This window comes from Centruroides vittatus, unplaced genomic scaffold (genome assembly GCF_030686945.1).
Source record: "Centruroides vittatus isolate TY-2023 unplaced genomic scaffold, ASM3068694v2 contig_817, whole genome shotgun sequence".
NCBI classification, from domain to species: Eukaryota; Metazoa; Arthropoda; class Arachnida; order Scorpiones; family Buthidae; genus Centruroides; species Centruroides vittatus.
In genome coordinates, this window is record NW_027122532.1 from 1511219 (window position 1) to 1530191 (window position 18973).

At 35.6% G+C, this 18973-nt stretch overlaps 1 protein-coding gene across 2 annotated transcripts in view; it reads right to left on the reverse strand.

Annotated features, from left to right (window-relative positions):
• LOC136982256 (fibrillin-2-like) overlaps positions 1-18973 on the reverse strand; it is a 66288-nt gene that overhangs the window by 5742 nt on the left and 41573 nt on the right. Inside the window, exons 18-25 of one of the 2 annotated variants that reach the window (XM_067278724.1) lie at positions 18492-18614; positions 17847-18038; positions 17580-17777; positions 14055-14303; positions 11159-11295; positions 7306-7408; positions 6359-6381; positions 6204-6284 (exon numbers count right to left, since the gene is read on the reverse strand). In XM_067278724.1, the coding sequence (XP_067134825.1) occupies positions 6204-6284; positions 6359-6381; positions 7306-7408; positions 11159-11295; positions 14055-14303; positions 17580-17777; positions 17847-18038; positions 18492-18614 (1106 nt within the window). Of the gene's footprint in view, positions 1-6203; positions 6285-6358; positions 6545-7305; positions 7409-11158; positions 11296-14054; positions 14304-17579; positions 17778-17846; positions 18039-18491; positions 18615-18973 lie in introns of both variants that reach the window. The other variant, XM_067278723.1, reaches the window with a different exon arrangement.

Here is an 18973-nt window from a genome sequence, read left to right on the forward strand (position 1 = left end):
AAAAAGAGGAAATTAAGAAACTTTTTCTTGGATTTTCGTCGTGGCTGTCTCAAACGCCAGAGAAAGTCGCCGTACAAAGATGTCGAAGATTCTCTCGTACGTTGGTTAAGCAAATTCGTTCGTCGAATCTTCCCGTTTCGGGACCGATACTGAAACAAAAAGTGGTGGAAATTGCTGGGGTATTTGGAGTAGAAACCAACTTTAGTGCCAGTGATAGATGGTCAGAGAGGTACAATGCACTACTGTATTTTCCTAATTGTAGTGTTGTGGTTTTTTTCAACTTCGCTTTAGTCGTCGTATCGGATAACTCGACACATTTTCATAAGTCCGCATAAGTCGACACCCTCGGGGTGTCGACTTATGCGGACTCGGCCCTATTTGTATTATGGAGTGATATATCACGGAACACTACGATCTCTGCGGAATCCAAAAGTAAACTGACACATTGTCTCCAAATTTGTAAATTAATAAGAGTAGTGTAACCTTTGAAAAATTTGATACATTAGAATAATAAATGAAAACTGTTGTTCCATTGGTCCGTTTATAGTAAGGAAGCTTCTTTGTCAATAAAATAACAGTTGCTTTCTAGTACCCATATAAATTTTGTCAGGTCAGAACCGGTTTTACAGTGTTCAACAGAAAATCGTGTGTGTATTTTTATAGAATGCTGTAAAATTTGTAAATATATTTAACGATGTAAATGATATAGTAACTAATTATTTATATACTTAATAAAATTTTAATATTTATATATTAAAAATACTTATTTTTAGAAAGAAAGAAAAAATAATAATAATAATAATCGAGACTGAGATTTGAACCCCGAACGACTTGGCGGTAGCCAAGTACGCTATCGATCGAGCTGCTCGGCGGCTGCCGACCTAGCAAAACTTATTAGTACATAAGCCGAGCTCAAATTTTTAAAGGCTTTTTTCTCAAAATTGGCTGGCTGTTGCTCTTTCTTATTTTGAGGGTTGAACATCCTAAAGGATTACTATGTATATACCAAGTCTCATCCCAAAGTGAATTTCCCAGGTTGTGCCCTCCCTTAGAGGTTAGTAAAATAAGAATCAAATTGAGTAATCAGAGTATTGACCATCTTTGTTTTTAAAATCTTATTATAAAAATTTACAATAATATTTTGTATTTTATTCAGGGCTGTGGAATCATGTAAAAATCTACTGACTTGCCATCAGAATTTCCAGGTCTATTTTGGTAACATCACGTGAACTCAGAATAAAAGATTCAATAGAGTTCTAATAGAGGAGTCTTTTAGCTTTGGAATAAAAAAGTTTCTACATTCTATTCTAAGTAATAACACAGTCATAGGCACAAAAAACCTTACACACGCTGTTTCTAGCAAACAAATTAATAAGCACAAACGTTTTCGGCCGTTTTGAAAGGCCTTCTTCAGGTGCACTGAGATCGGTTGGAAAGTCGGATAGCAAATGTTTACGTGACGTCATCGTTTATGAGGGGTTTCCTCTTACAAGAGACGTCATAGCAAAGAAGGTTTAAACGAAACTGACCTTGGAAAATACTTTAAGATTAGCCAAGCTGCGTGAACGATTGTCGAAGATATGCGAATTGTGAAAAGCGGAAAAAGAAACCTGATAAATTTATAAAATGCACGAGAGAACGAAACAGACAAGGAGAGGGTGGACCGGCCTATTTAATTAAGGGGGTTATCGAAGAGTGACCGCCAGGCAGGGGAGAGCGAGTCTGCGTCCCTGCTGTTAATACAGTTTCCTTTGAGGGACTCAGTAAAGATTTCTATGGCTTCGATTGTTCTAAGTTTGCTAGAGTCAAGTATAGTTAACGGTAATCCTAGCATCTTTCCATTCGGCCGTTATACTGGGTTCGCTTGCGAACTGGGCTAGGGTGGAATTAAATTTTTTGTTGCACGTGTCGTACCTATGCTCAGCTATCCTTTTGGTAAGCGATCTGTTGGTTGAGCCTATGTAGGTTAATTTATTGCTTGGCTTAACTTTATTGTCCACCAGCGGAACAGAGTAAACCCCTGGAATCCTGGCTTCGCTGCATTTATCCTTGTTATTTGTCAGAAGCTTATAAATCGTAGGGCTGCGTTTGTACGTAAGACCAACGTTGGCTTTTTTGGATAAGATTTTATACGCTTGGCTCAACCTAGGGTCGAAATCAACAACAAATTGCTTACTTCGCGGGTTACGAGGACTGGAATTAACAGCTTTGCTAACTACGAGACCATGTATTCTCTGGGCCAGCACATCTATAAATTTACCGTTGTAACTGTGGGCTACGGCGATGCGTTTGATGTGCTGGATTTCACGAAGTGCGTCATTAGTGTTAGAGCAATGGGTAAAGGCCCTACGGATCAGGGCCCTGTAGGCGGATATTTTATAGGTAAAGGGGTCGTTCGAGGCTGAGGGGATGAAGAAAGGTTGAAGATTAGGCTTATGGAAAACACTAGTGGTTATACAATCGCAGTCCAGGAAAACACTGAGGTCAAGGAAATGGGCCATCTTACCATCCTGCAGATCTAGCTTTAACTTAAGCCCAAACGGATTGTTATTAACAGTCTGCAGCAGCTTATCAACGTCCGGTTCGGATCTCCAAATAATAAGAATAATATCAACATACCGCGTGTAGAGTACGATTTCTGCGTTGAAGGCTTGTAGGACTTCGCTATCTAATTTTCTAACCACTAATTCACAGAGGTCTCCCGACAGGAGGCTACCCATCGGGACCCCTCTTCTTTGAAGGTAGATTTGCTGGTTGAAGGTGAAAAAGGAAAAAGGAGGTCACCCGCATTCGAAATTTACACCATTTCGAATGCGGGTGAACTCGTCTCTAAATTACAAGGCATTGCTTTAACCGGGCAAGAATTTATCACAGTGCTGGACTATGAAGCTATGTATCCGTCCATTCAATTGGAACTGTGCTTCTGTGCCGTTAGAGACTTCCTCTTCCAAGCCATTCCGCCCAGACCTAAGCACCACAAGCAGATTTTGGAGCTGGCCCACCTAGTATGCTACACCTCCTTTTTCACCTTCAACCAGCAAATCTACCTTCAAAGAAGAGGGGTCCCGATGGGTAGCCTCCTGTCGGGAGACCTCTGTGAATTAGTGGTTAGAAAATTAGATAGCGAAGTCCTACAAGCCTTCAACGCAGAAATCGTACTCTACACGCGGTATGTTGATATTATTCTTATTATTTGGAGATCCGAACCGGACGTTGATAAGCTGCTGCAGACTGTTAATAACAATCCGTTTGGGCTTAAGTTAAAGCTAGATCTGCAGGATGGTAAGATGGCCCATTTCCTTGACCTCAGTGTTTTCCTGGACTGCGATTGTATAACCACTAGTGTTTTCCATAAGCCTAATCTTCAACCTTTCTTCATCCCCTCAGCCTCGAACGACCCCTTTACCTATAAAATATCCGCCTACAGGGCCCTGATCCGTAGGGCCTTTACCCATTGCTCTAACACTAATGACGCACTTCGTGAAATCCAGCACATCAAACGCATCGCCATAGCCCACAGTTACAACAGTAAATTTATAGATGTGCTGGCCCAGAGAATACATGGTCTCGTAGTTAGCAAAGCTGTTAATTCCAGTCCTCGTAACCCGCGAAGTAAGCAATTTGTTGTTGATTTCGACCCTAGGTTGAGCCAAGCGTATAAAATCTTATCCAAAAAAGCCAACGTTGGTCTTACGTACAAACGCAGCCCTACGATTTATAAGCTTCTGACAAATAACAAGGATAAATGCAGCGAAGCCAGGATTCCAGGGGTTTACTCTGTTCCGCTGGTGGACAATAAAGTTAAGCCAAGCAATAAATTAACCTACATAGGCTCAACCAACAGATCGCTTACCAAAAGGATAGCTGAGCATAGGTACGACACGTGCAACAAAAAATTTAATTCCACCCTAGCCCAGTTCGCAAGCGAACCCAGTATAACGGCCGAATGGAAAGATGCTAGGATTACCGTTAACTATACTTGACTCTAGCAAACTTAGAACAATCGAAGCCATAGAAATCTTTACTGAGTCCCTCAAAGGAAACTGTATTAACAGCAGGGACGCAGACTCGCTCTCCCCTGCCTGGCGGTCACTCTTCGATAACCCCCTTAATTAAATAGGCCGGTCCACCCTCTCCTTGTCTGTTTCGTTCTCTCGTGCATTTTATAAATTTATCAGGTTTCTTTTTCCGCTTTTCACAATTCGCATATCTTCGACAATCGTTCACGCAGCTTGGCTAATCTTAAAGTATTTTCCAAGGTCAGTTTCGTTTAAACCTTCTTTGCTATGACGTCTCTTGTAAGAGGAAACCCCTCATAAACGATGACGTCACGTAAACATTTGCTATCCGACTTTCCAACCGACCTCAGTGCACCTGAAGAAGGCCTTTCAAAACGGCCGAAAACGTTTGTGCTTATTAATTTGTTTGCTAGAAACAGCGTGTGTAAGGTTTTTTGTGCCTACGATTTTAAATTAGTTCTAGCTTTGTGTGCAGAGATTAATAACACAGTCAATATATAAATATGTATTTGTAAATTTTTTCTTTTCCTCTGTTATATATAACAGCGAGGAAAGTGTAGAGATCGATCAAAAAATGACCCCTCCTAAATTCTTCATTTTTGGAATCGGGACACCTTGAAATGTCAATATGCAAAAGATTTGGTTTTTTTTCCTGTACGTATGGGGCATGATTTTGTTCACCCAGTTTGAAGCCTAATAACTTTTATAGTTTAACACAGGAGTTATTAAGCTTCAAAGGGGTTGAACTAAATCATGCTCCTGCACACATTCTAACATCTCAGTATAGTAAAACTCATTAAAGATGTTCTTGCCTATTATAAAATGACAAAAAGCTTAATTTTGAGGGTAGAGACGAGTTTTATAAAAAAATTGTGAACACTAATAATGAGTAAAATAGTCATTAAGTCCGACCGCGCCGGAGATATGGCACGTGACTCCTATATTTCCATCTTGTTTTACCTGTAATTAAGAACCAAAATTTAATAGCATTAATGCCTCTCTATACACAAGCTACTGTGCCAAATTTAGTTTCTTAAACAATATCTCAGAATGGGTAAAGTTTAATTTCTTTAGTCTCTGTTCTGAAATATTAAACAAATTAGACATTGGTTTAATTTCTAGATGCCATCACATACACAAATTTTCCCCTTTTATTTGACACTTTTTGGGTTTAGGAGGTCTCCAAACATGTAATTTCCAAAAACACCGAGGGTCAAATCTGACACGATTCCAATACATATTCATTTTTTATTTCCCAACTTGTTATGTATATAAAAGGAGTCTGCAGACTTCACAGCCCTGGTTTTATTTAAAAAATTAAAATACTTGATATAAGTTCATTTTTTCTTTAAATTTTCAACTCAATTCAAAGGCATTTTTGTTGTAATCAGTTTCCAACAAACTTTAATAGAAAAAATCTATGTAATTCAAAAGTAATTTTTTATGCATATTTTACACAACATTATTTGTCCCGCAACCTCAAAAATGAAAATTAATTATTAATATTAATATTATTTTGAAGTAACTTAATATCCTGGGATTCCAAGACCAGGAAATAAGAAACCCTAGAGTAGACAATTGTTTTTGGACAGTTTTCTGTATTGATGATGATAAACTCACATCTTTCATACACAAGACACTCTTCACAAATATCTTTAACTATTGGTAACTTATTTAATGATGTGATTAGTACATTTGTCAGCCAAAGAAGTGTGGTCTGCCAGGTCAAAAAAAATCATTAGCAACACACTTATCCACAAGGATAACTATATTAAAATAAAGGATGTTGCTAATCCTCTGAACAATAATAGGTATTCCTCCTTCCCCAAAACTAAACTTTTGAAACTCTCAAACAGGAAGCTTGAATACTACAAAAAAAAACATGACAGTAGTGGTAGGTGTACACTTCCTGTCTAACACAAAGCAATTACAGGTCATTGTCAAATAAAACAATATGTTACAGAATGGATTAAGCTCATTCTGCATAAGCCATCAAATAGCTCATTATTGATTATCTATACTCATGAGATATACAATTCGTCTGTCTTTTTAGGGAGTGCCATTAAACACACAGATCGGTAGATCTTTCATTTTTATATTTTAATTAAGAATTTGATTTAAATTTGTGGAGAAATGTGTTCTGTAATTTCTAGATAAATTTAATTGAAATAATAAATAATTTACCACATATCCTGGAATCGGTATCAATTTCCTCACGGAGTTCTGTCCCTGGCATACAACCGTCTTCCGGTTCGGGAACGGAAGCTGCAACGAGCCAATAGATTTATTCGGAAGCACTTTATTTTAATACGGTTTTAATTCTACGAAGCTTGACTTACGTGAACAGTCTGGGATGTCCTTGCTGGGTAACCAAATTCCATCCAGCCCACACATGTAAAATTCAGAAACGTTAAAATAAAATGCATATCCCGCGTCGCACACGGGCGAGCACAACTGACCGCCTACAAATTCCATGCAGTTCTTTTCGCCATGCAGAATATCGTTCGGCTCGCCACATTCTCTACCTAAAATATCGAATGACGTGCAAGGCAAAGCATGCAATATTAAATATTTTTTCTCATGCAAAATGAAGTTGCAGTACATTTTTACAACTTTAAGACAAACATACAAATTAGATTGCATTTTAAATTCATGCAAATTTTAAGTGATTTCATATATTAAATAATCTATCTATTTAAACCCCTAATTTTCAATATGAATGCTGTATTTTTGTACGTACGATTTGCAGGTTATACGAACAAAAATTTTTAGTAGTCAAAACGTGTATATGGCATAAACTGGATTTAAGTTCTTGCATTTGATTCCTAGCCTAGTGACAGTATTTTGAAATAGATATACCTAATCAGTGATGCACTTGGGATTTAATTTTGGGGAGCAGAGTTGAATGGATAAAAAAAATTTCTAGTATTTGTTTTTCTTTGGGGTACCAGGGCTCCTTGGCCCCCTCTGAGTGCACCACTGTACCTAATGTGATACTACATTAATGCTTTATTTATGAGGTTGATTAGATGTAAGCCTGGATTGGTCTGGAACAAAGCATGAATGTCATCACAAAAGTCAAATCTCTCTAACCACTCATCTCAAACAAATTAAAGATATTATTTCACTGCACACAACTTTTGTAAGATGCTATACAAGAACTTAAGCCAAATTTAATGCCAAAATGTGTTACCAAGCAAGAGCTGGAGGACATGCTTTTGATTTTTATGTTAAATTTAGTTCAAAGAATAATGGTTTAAAAGTTAATGAATAATTGTGTACTTACGCAGTACTTTTACGGTAAAGACACAGGTGGCAAGGCTTCCCGCAGGATCTCTAGCAGTGTAATGAACCATGTGTTCTCCCACGCCAAATTTACTTCCAGGAGTCTAAATATTGGAATAAATGAGGAGCTAGAATACATAATTTATGAAAATATGTAAATAGATTAGTATATACTTTATAAACATTAATCAAATGGCACAGTATTTATTAAAGTTTTAATCCATGATATAAATCAATTAGAAATAGTAAGAAAAATATAAAACTTTTTTTGGCCACCCTGTATTTATAAGTCTGTAAAAACGTTAAACATTCATTGGAATGAAATGTCATTAGCATGATAAGCAAGGAAGATTTTTGTTGAAGGAGAAAAATTAGTTCCAAAAATAATTTTGTATGTCAGAGATGTCTAACAAATGCATTGAACATTGTTTGCAAGTGTTTGACACAGCCTCAACCATAGTGTATAACACAATTTAGCCAAGTAACAACACCTGCAGATGAGGATGCAGCATGTCCGGACCAGGGATGCTGCTCGCGACATATGAAAAAACTTGGTCTGGATGGAAAAAAACCCAGATGGGGAGTTTAAAAACCCAGATTATTTACCCAGAAAAATTCGTGATTAAAATATAATTATAAATACTCTATCATAGTACATTCATGCTATTACAATTACAGACACTATAATACAAATTTAAAAAACTATTTATTACCTAATTTACACAGTAGTTAATGTTATTTCACAGTTACTCTGAGCGGAACTGTTAATGGAAAAAGAAGAAACAATCTTTATGCTCTTCTTGTCGCTTCTTATACCTTTGGTGGCAAACTCCTTGTACTGCATCTCTAATTAGTTCGGGTTCGGGTTCGGGTTCATGCAGCAAAACAGCTAAGATTTTTCCTACCGATTACTTGTTTAGCAAGCAACCTGTTCTTTGATGATTCAATAGTTAACCTGTTAGTTTGTTTGGTCTTAATGTTGTTAATTTGCGAAAATATTCTCTCGACACTGGCCGAGGAATGTGGAAGAACTGTGAGCTGCATCATAAATTGAGATAGTAGGGCATATTTATAGTTACCAAAACCATCTTGTATATTGTGCAACAAGAACCAATATTATGGTATACTATTATATTGTATGACCAACTCTTTTGCTAAACGAAATGATCGCCATTCGTCATCTAACTGGTTAAGTTCGTTTTCCTCAATGTTGGGAAACGAACTACCAAACTTGCAAGAGATCTCGGTGTTTGGCTTAGGTCGTGCGCTACTAATGGGTCTAGCACTTGGAGTTTGGCAATAACGCCACTTGGATCAAACGAAAATCTCATCTTAATTTGCTTGCAAAGTTCAACACGAAATTTTAAGCAGTCCTCTTTAAATTGCACGGCACTAATGGTTGACAGAAACTCAGTTTCTAACAGGGTCATTGTTCTTCCACCAAGAAATATTTTTTCACATCTTGGTGATTTCTTACATCGCCTGGGTCAATTTCAGACAAATTTGTAGTTAGCAAAGTTTCTTCCTTAATAAACATACTTAAAATATTACGATACTCTGCCGAAATCATGGAATATAAGACATGTAGGCGAAAATGTTCTGATTGAAATTCAGTATTTAGAACATTTACTTTGTGTAACACATACTGTAGAAAAACTAATGTATGTTTTGTTTCTTTGTTTACTAGCATATCATATATACCTCTGGCACCATTGATTTTGTTTGTTCGCATCTCTGATTGAAAACAAAGTTTTAAAGCATCCCACTGTTCTAAAATAATGTTGATAACATTTTCACGAGAAAGCCATCTTGTTTGTGATAATATTGGTATTTTATGTTGACTTGTGTCGACCTCTCGAATCATTTTAAAATCATTTTGCCTTTTGCTGCTGCGAGCAAAATACAATGTAATATTTTTTAGAAATGATTGATTCGAGATACGAAGAAAATGTTTTCACAGCATGACTGCTGCAAAGGGCAAAAAAATGGCAAATGGCAAATGCAACCAATAGCAAAAATTGATGGAAAATCTTGCTTCAATAATGTAAGAAGTCCAGTTTTGTTACCCACCACTGCAGCGCAGTTGTCACTCGCAAACCGATCATATTTTGCAATAATACCTTTCTTTCTTAAAAAATTGATTTGATAGAGTTTTGCAGACCCTGAGCATTTTCCACCAATACTATGTCGAAAAGAACATCTTTTACATCATTTCTTTTATGATCAAAGAAACGAGCAACGATAGCTAAAGTTTGTGAGACTGAAATATCGGTGCTCTCATCAATTATCATTGAAAATTTTTGTTTCTTGCATATGTCTTCAATTTTCAGTTTTTCATAATAAGCAATGCCACCCTGCATTAGATACAGATGAAACATACCGAGTTGTCATATCTGAGTGTTTTTAACTCCACGGGATTCAGGATTCAGCAAATAAAGTACCATGATTTTCGTTTTTGTTTCTAAAATCTAAATTTTTTTATTAGTTAAGTCATATTTAAAAAAACCCATATTTTACCAAAATTAGAAAAAAACAACCTCAAAACCAAGAGTAGGTCGAAAAACACAGATCTGGGTTTTGAAAACAAGGAGTGGTAACCCCGGTCCGGACGGACAGACGTTACTTCACAGCGAATAGAATTTTTTTCAATTTCGACAATGTAGAAAAACCCGATCGAAATACACACGAATTTAAATACCACCACAGTTGGAAATTGCATCAAAACTCGTTTTTGTTGTCTTTTGCATACGTGATCTTTTGTATATCGACACCGGCTATTGGTGAGTTTTGAATTAATTTTTTCCCATCAAGAAAAACCTCTGCACTGACAAATGCAAACTGCATTTCATTCCAATTAAACATTCATAAAAAATGGAAGAATTAAGTATTTATGGACTTTTTACCCACTCCTACATCAACATTTACCAAATTTTCAGTTTCAATAAACTTCTTTATCCGAAGCATAATATCAAATCTGAATTGCTTTTTAGAGAATGTTTTCAAAATCTCATTTGACTACTGAGAATGGATGTGTAACTAAACTTAAAAAGAAAATACTTCATTTACCTTAAGTAGAATGGGTGACAAACCTATAGTATGTTGGGAGAAATCATGTGGCACTCAACATATCATAGACAGATGATAAACCAAAATATCTTATCAGTTTCTTTAAACAGTGTTATTCAAAATTTAAAACTTTGGTGCGCACAAACATTTTTACACATAATTAAGCTCTGTAACAGGTGGACTCAAAAAGTTTGCCATCCACGAAGTAGAGGAATGGTGTAGACTGTTCAAGTGAATGCACAATACACACACGAGCACACAATTATGTCCAGATTAAGAGACCTGAGCAGTCAACCTGTATTTTAATTTTCTTAATTAGCTTTGAACTACTTACTCTGTGCAAACAGTTGTTGAGTACTATATCATTTTCAGAGAACAATATAAACTATCATTGATATAAATTTAAAAAATACACAAAATTTATTTTGTGTATTTTTAATTTTCAACACAGTTTTCAGACTCTTCAATTTATTGAAAAGTAATGTTCAAAACTTTGTAACTATGGTGGCTAGTTCAAAGATTAATTAACTGCTATTAACAAAATTGCATTGCTTAGTTCAGTAACAATAGCATTTCTCCAACTTTAACTAGATCAAATGCATTGGGTAATGGGTCATCCTCAGGCATGGACAAATAAATTTGATCCATTTATATTTTATATATCTGTTTGTTTCTGATTGATTATTTAAAAGGAATTGCCATCTGAATTATTTTTTGATTAAAGAGTTATGATTTGTAAATCAAGCAATGACGACGACTAAAGTTCATTTGGCGATAAGTTAATTTACCTGTGTTTTCGAAATGGAATCTAATCGCACGTTATCCGAGAAGGTCGGTTCTTCCCAAAAGACTTTGATGGGTTCTATTGATTCCGAATAGACTTCTACCGTCCCCGGACACCCTCTTACGACTGGAGCTTCTTCGTCTATTTCAAATTAAAGTTTTAATATTAGTGTGAGAATCTGTAATTTAAGGGAGATATTTTAACAAATTTATTAAAATAATGATAGAAAAATTATCTTAGACAAATTAAACTTGTAAAAGGAAGTACTTCCTCTGACTCGGGGAGAAAAACATTTAGTTCCTCCTAAAATGTTCGACGAGTGAGATATTGCACTCAAACTATCCACAAGACCGCCAACTTCCTCCTTGTGTCGGAAGTGTGGCGTGATATTCCAATGATCCTATTGGATGAAAGTTAGTATAAAAGGTGAAAGGTCACCTTCTAACTTGCCCTCATTTTGATACTCTTATGCAGCAATCGAGGCTTTAGCCACCGCTCCCATTGTGGTGCCCTTGCCAAGTGCCCAATACTTTAGTCATCCTCTCCCGGTTCTTCGACCTCCACCCTCCACCTCAGACATATGTGAATATCAGGTAATATGATATTATTGTTATGTAAACTCTTGCCAGATTAGTTTAAGGGTTAGACTACAGTCCTCTCATTTGTATTCATCTTGGACACTACTTATTTTGTTCTTAGTTTTCATTTAGCATACTCTTTGTGTGTGTGAGGCTCTGGAAGTGGATAGGAACCACACACAAAACAAAATTTGTTTTCTTGTATAAAAAGAAAAAAGTTTCTTTATAAAGCTGTTCAAATAAAAAGGCAGAAATTTCATGTCCATAAAAGGACATGTTTAAAAGGAATTATAAGAAAAAAAGAGATAGGACTTTCTTCTATTGTTATAATATGAGAAATAATATGATCAACCATCTTCAATTGGGATCGAATTGACAGATGATTTTAACTCATCCCACAATCTAGATTCTGATCTCATTGCTCTTAGTAATGAGTGACTACCAATTGGAAAGCAAAGATGAGTAAAAACAACCAATCCAAGTAGTTGATCTGGGACCCAAAAAAAGTTATCCTTGAAATTCTGACTTTTATATGTGGAGCTTCTCAATCTGCCCTTTCTATTGTGTACATCCCTCTTTGGAAAAAGGATGCTCGGTGTCACTGACCCTACCTTCGACTCTTCATCTCTCTCTCTCTCTCTTGCTACAGATCACTGACCAACAATGCCCTGGGGCTGTCAACTTCCAAGTGGACATTGAGGGTCTGGCAGGTACAAATCTCCATTCTTCACGAAAAGGGAGAAGATCCAGAAAGCTTGATCCCTCTCATTGATGGGAGACTTTTATTGTACAAAAGTTGCTTACAACTACAATGGGATGAAATTTATGTAACTGGAGAGTTGTCTCTAAGCCTAATGTTCCCACATATGATTTGGCATTGCTCAGATATCGGCAACCTCGTGTATAAATGATAATGATAAATACAATATATTCGTAACTCTATCGTCGGCCCACAAACCATGTATTCCAAGTTATATCTTTGGTCACTCAGAAGATAAGATAAATTAATTTAATTGTGAATTAGGATGCGACTAGTTTATCCTAACTGGTGTCAGGACTGATAAGAAGATTCGTAAAAATCTTCTCAACTATTTACATCCTATATGTGGAAAAGGAATAAACTTGGAATCCCCGTTCTCACATTAGGTTATACACTAATCTGGTTTAGCAGTGTTTTTGGGGCAGATTCTGAAGACGAGGCCTTGAAACTGCTAATAAATAGCAATACTATATATAAAACAAATACTATTACACAAAACAACAGGCTGAATAAGAAACCAAAATTAATAACTAAGCATCAGCATCATTAGATCACAATCAATACAAAACAAATCTGAGTCAATTTTAGTAAGAAAGTGTTTTAAAAAGGAGTGTAAACTAAACGATTGTTGTTAGCAAAGCTCATTTGAACTGGCATGACTACAAAACAGTATAGTGAAAACACCTATTGTTGGTGTTTATGGTCTATGCATGATGATTGTTTGTACTGCAAGTGTAAGATTCCATTAATTGTCTCTCTCTCTCTCTCTCTCTCTCTCTCTATTTTGGATAAGTAAAAATGGGGTTCAACTGAAGAAACAAGATGCTGGATAGGCAGGTTTTTATCTATCATCACACTGATATTGATGTTGACAATTAAATTGTGTGTTTGTAAATGAATTAAAAGTGCTTTGTTTTGTTTTTAATCAAATTTTACATCTTATATTTCTTTTTAGAGCTGCACTCTTTTTATTGCTCCTTCCTATCCTTTCCCACTTGATCAAATGAATATAGTTGTGTCTATTGCCATGATCAAGTTGTCTTAATAGCCAATAAGGTATAAATTTCTAGCAGTATCAATAAATATGAAAATATATAGTGTTGAAACTTCTTGGTGAGAGAAGATAGCAAAGTTAAAAGTATTAAGTAAACAAACCATGCTTAATACTCTCAAAATTGATTTAAGTTTAATTATAGTGGCAAATGGTACTTAAACAATAGCCAGTGAGATTTTCTACGAGTACTGAGAGAGCCTTTTTATCCATATCTGTCACGGGTGGAGAAGGAAACTGCCCAACATATCCATATCAGCCTATCCCAGACTCAAACCAGATCCTCAGAACATCAGTTTAGTGCTTTTACTGCCTTGTCCATTGATTTATTCACATTGAATGACAGGATATCGAGTGCCATTATCTGAATAGATCGGCTTGCAAAGTATTGGACCCTTTCTCAGATGCAATTCCAGTTGTTAAAGATTTATGTAATATACCTTATCCCACAGAATATTTAGAATTTATAACAATTAACATTTAAGTTGTAAAAATAAAATCAAAACATTACCTAATACATTAACACTCATTCTGCAGGTTGCAGTCAAATTTTTCGAAGGATGATAAGCTATAAAAGTAATTTCGGTACTTCCGTACGGAAAATCTCCTTCCAGTTGCTCCGCCCAAGTAGGAAATACTTTGATGTGTTTGGCTTCCATATTAGACTTAGGCTTGGGAATTTTGACATGATGTTTGGACTGTTGAGACTCCAGAGTGACGAAAATATCAGCAGGACATTGAATGAATGGTTCTAATTCATCTAGAAAAACAATCGCACAATTGGAAATTAACTGGAAAAAATATATTATATTCAGAGATGTTTTTAATCACTATACATTGATGATAATCAAGTAGCAATATTGGCACTAAAAATCATTTATAAGTATGATTTTTAATGCCTAGGTGTAGATATCCTAGCAGTTATTTACTTTTACACTATTTTATGCTAATTATGCTTTGATTTTTCACTTGTTTAGCCTACTTTTGCCATTGTAACTAGTTAAGTCAAAAATATTTTATGCAAATAAATTTATTTGCTTCTGAGTAAAATGAAAAACTTAGCCAACAGTTTTATATTAAAATATAAAACATCACAAAGCCACAGAATTGACTTCGTTTTCTTTTCTCTCCTTATACCATGTTTTGCACACAATCCACGACTCACTTCGATCTCGATTTACCTACAATCTGGATTGTGACTGTCGCTAGTCAAACGTCGTGCTGTTCACACAGGCAGTCCGCTCGAGAACTACCCGGCTATTACACGAGATGATAAAACTGACATAACTATGCGGTAAGTCACGAACACCAACAAACGAAATGGAAGTTTTGGTTAGAAATAAATACAGTACTTTTTCTTGCCATTTATCTAATAATAGACAGATGTCATCGTCTTTCCAAATACAGTATCTTTTTTATTTCTCTGTCGATAGCCCGACAGGTGTTCTGCCGCCATTTTGTATTTTCTTGCACGTATGGGATTGTGGGATCTCTCTTATGACTGGATTTAGTTTCAAGAACTCTCTTGAGTCAATCGTGATTGAAATGGTCAAGAGAGGTCGCACCAAGGCATAGTCACCGACCTTGGTCACAATTTAGATTGAAATACTTGGTGCGAACGGGGTATTACAAACACCACTGACAGTCCAAAACAATTCTCACTTACAAAGATAACCTTTTATTTGAGGCTGTGCCTCCAAAAAAAAAGAAAAAAAAATGCAAGATGGAAAAACGTCTTGTCACTGGTGTTTGTTTTCCTTTTCTGTCATTACAAAGACAATTTTGTAGCTTCGTAATATTAATTATTTTCTTTTTCTTGGCATACGATATTTTTGCTTTAGTACATTGCTAGAATTATGTATCCAATACAGTATCTACCACAATGACATGTCCATACATTCCTTCATCGCATGCCCTCAATTTCTTAAAAAGGTTTGAATAATTGCATAAATACCTTCCATTAATTTGCATGCAGAAATGAATACCATAGTTGATGACATTTAATTAAACAGTTTTTTTTTCTTTTTCAAAAGAAATTGTCCTTTTCTGTTATAAATTAATTCTTTTATGCATTCTCAGAAACGTTTTTATACTGGAAGGGGGTAAGTTCAATAGCCAGAATGGAAGGGAGAAGCATTGCCAAAGCAAGAGTTAAATTGGTTATGTTTTTGCTTGTTATTAGTTTAAATGAAATTAAACAGTAAAATAGATGCAATAGGGTTCATCTACTGGTACATTAAATAAACCTCAAAATGATGAATAAAACAAAAATTAATTCCTATGCAAGCACTTAACAAACCGGAAATATGAATACTCTAAGGAGAAATCTAACTATGCAGTTTTTTTATGGCATATTTAAGTGAGAAAACATTATATTTCTGAAGATGAATTTTTAAAAAATTACAATTTCAAAAGTATAAACTACCAGATGTATAAGCTTAAATCTGCTGTTTGCTAATAGATGGTATAAGTGAGCATATTAAGCTACCATGGAGACACCATCCTTTTTTTTAATGATTTTGACATCTGTCAACATTAGTGCTCATCATCAGCAATTTCATACAACAACATACATTTTTCTTTGGTAATCATGTCTAGTTTTGTGCCAGAAAAAGAGCATATGCGGCAAGCTCTGCTTTTCTGCTTCAATTTGAAGAAATTGGCTGCTGAAGCACATCAAATGCTTGTGGAGGCCTATGGCGACAGTGCTTTATCGGAAATCACATGCAGTGATTGGTTTTGTCAGTTCAAAGATGGCAATTTTGACTTGACTAACAAGAAGTGTGGAAATCGGCCCAGGAAGGTTAGGACCATCAATTGCAGGCTCTTACGGACGAGGGCGATACCCAATCGCAAAAAATGCTTGCCGAGCAATTGGGTGTTACTCAACCAGCCCTTTCCATGCGTCTATGTGCAACATTGGTCCAAAACTACTTGGAGACACTCAACTAGAAGGTGCTACCCCATCCCGCTTATTTACCAGACCTGTCCCCTTCTGACTATCACCTGTGGAAAAGATCTGAACCACTGGAAAAGATCAGAAAATGGGTGCCGCATGAATTGAACAATACGCAGATGGAGTGAAGCCAAAACACATGCAAAGTCTTGCTCGTCGGATAAAAAAGAAAGTTGTTTTTGCATCGGATTGTAACTGGCGATGAAAAGTGTATATATTTCAAGAATCCTAAATGCAAGAAATTGTGGGTTGATCCAGGCAAACTATCAACATCTTCCCCAAGATCAAATCACTTCAGACGGAAGACAATGCTGTGCGTTTGGTGGGATCAACAGGGTATCGTCTTCTATGAGCTGTTGAAACCTGGTGAAACTGTCAATGCCCACTGCTCCCACCAACGACTGATCAGATTGCACCATGCTCTGCATGAAAAAAGGCTGGATTATCAGCAAAGACACGACAAGCTGATTTTCCTTCACGACAACACACCATCGCAGACGTCAACATTGGTCCAAAACTACTTGGAGACACTCAACTAGAAGGTGCTACCCCATCCCGCTTATTTACCAGACCTGGCCCCTTCTGACTATCACCTGTTTTTGTTGATAAGCCATGCGCTCGCCGAGCGGTTCTTCGATTCTTACAAAGACGTCCAAAAATGGCTCGATGAGTGGTTTGTCTCGAAAGAGAAGGAACTTTTTTGGTGTGGTATGCACAGATTGCCCAAGAGATGGAAAAAATATGTTGCTAGTGAGGGAAAGTACTTTGAATAAATTTGTTTTTGCTTTCTATGAAAAACACGTGTTTTTCTGACTAAAAACAGCGGATTTAAGCTTATACACCTGGTAAGTTTACATTTAACATTTTGTTATTGATATCTACAAACTGGGGGATATCTGTGTTTGAAATGTGCTTTGAAAACAGGTGCAAGTTATGTGCCAATTTTAAATTGCAGTTTTCATTTCATTCTAGCAATTTCTTGTGGGAAATACACCATTGCATGTTGTCTGCACAAAATTACAGTAGTTAATAAAATTAAGTTTTAAAAAAAATTTAGCACATTATTGGTAATATACTTACTTTTTACACATTTGACTCTTTGGGTTTTTGGTTTCCATTCCAGATTTTTATCGCATCTTAAAAAGGCGTGGCCGACCAATCTATATCCCGCATCACAGATGAAATAACATTTCTGCGACACTGTACTCAAACCGTTCAAGCAACTCGACGGACTAACGTTGCCAAATTCGGGTTTTTCGACGGTGGGACAAAACCTTGCTATAAAATTGGTTAATGTATATTACAATATATAATAATGTTAAAATATAATAGGCAAATTTTGCTCACATTCACACGTTGGTAACTGTCCCGTCCATTCACCATTTAATCCGCACTTGATTTCTTTCAAACCTCTCGCTTTAAAACCTTTGTTACAATTAATTTGACAAGTCGTATTTACCGTTTTTACATCTTTGCCCGAGGAGCCACTGCACTTGAATTTTCCGTGATGAGGTTGAGGTATTTCCGGACAAGTTATTTCTTATTGACAAAAATAAATTATTAATTAAAGCTAGTACATGCCAATTAAATTTGTATGTGTTTCAATTATATATATAAATTATTGAAATTATTGTAATTATTATCAATAACTCAGTAAAAAATGTATTTATTTATTTACGACTATGCTAATTTCTTTTGTAGATAATTATATTCTAAACACCAATACAAACAATTGCATTTGAAATATGTCATCAGATCAAATCACATGCTTATCATGTATTATTTTAATATTTAATTTATTAAATGTATTTAAGTGTCTGCAGATATAAATCTATCGTCGTCAATAAATTACACAAACCTCGATTTTAAATATAATCTAAAATTCTTGATATTGGAGGCTAATATATTAAATAATAATTTAACAAAAGTTTGAAAATGAAACACTTATCAAAAATATTTTTATAGAAGAAACATAAATTGTAATAATCTTACCAGCACACGACTTCAGATCTAAAGAAAGACGATATCCATTTTTACACGTACAATAGTATCCTCCATTGTAGTTCACACAGTTTTGACTACAGTCGTGAGTATTTTCCAGGCATTCGTCAATATCTACCAAAACAAAATTCTATATTATTTGATAAGACTTCGTTTCTGATGTGCACTTTAAACTGGTAGAAATCATTCAATCCGAAATCATTTTTATCATTAAGTAGTAAAATAATAAAGCTAAACGATTGCCAAATGATATTGGCCTATATTAATATTACTATTAATAATTAATTAAATGTTAAGTAATTTTGACTAGATGTAGGTATTAGGCACCATGCCCTGATAAATTTAATAATCATAATTAATATAGCCCATTATAATCTGGTAATCATTTGGCTTTAATCTAGTAATCGGGTTTTTGGATGTTTTTATTTGCATATAAACCACATTCTGGTAAAGCAATAGCTGACAGAGTGCCG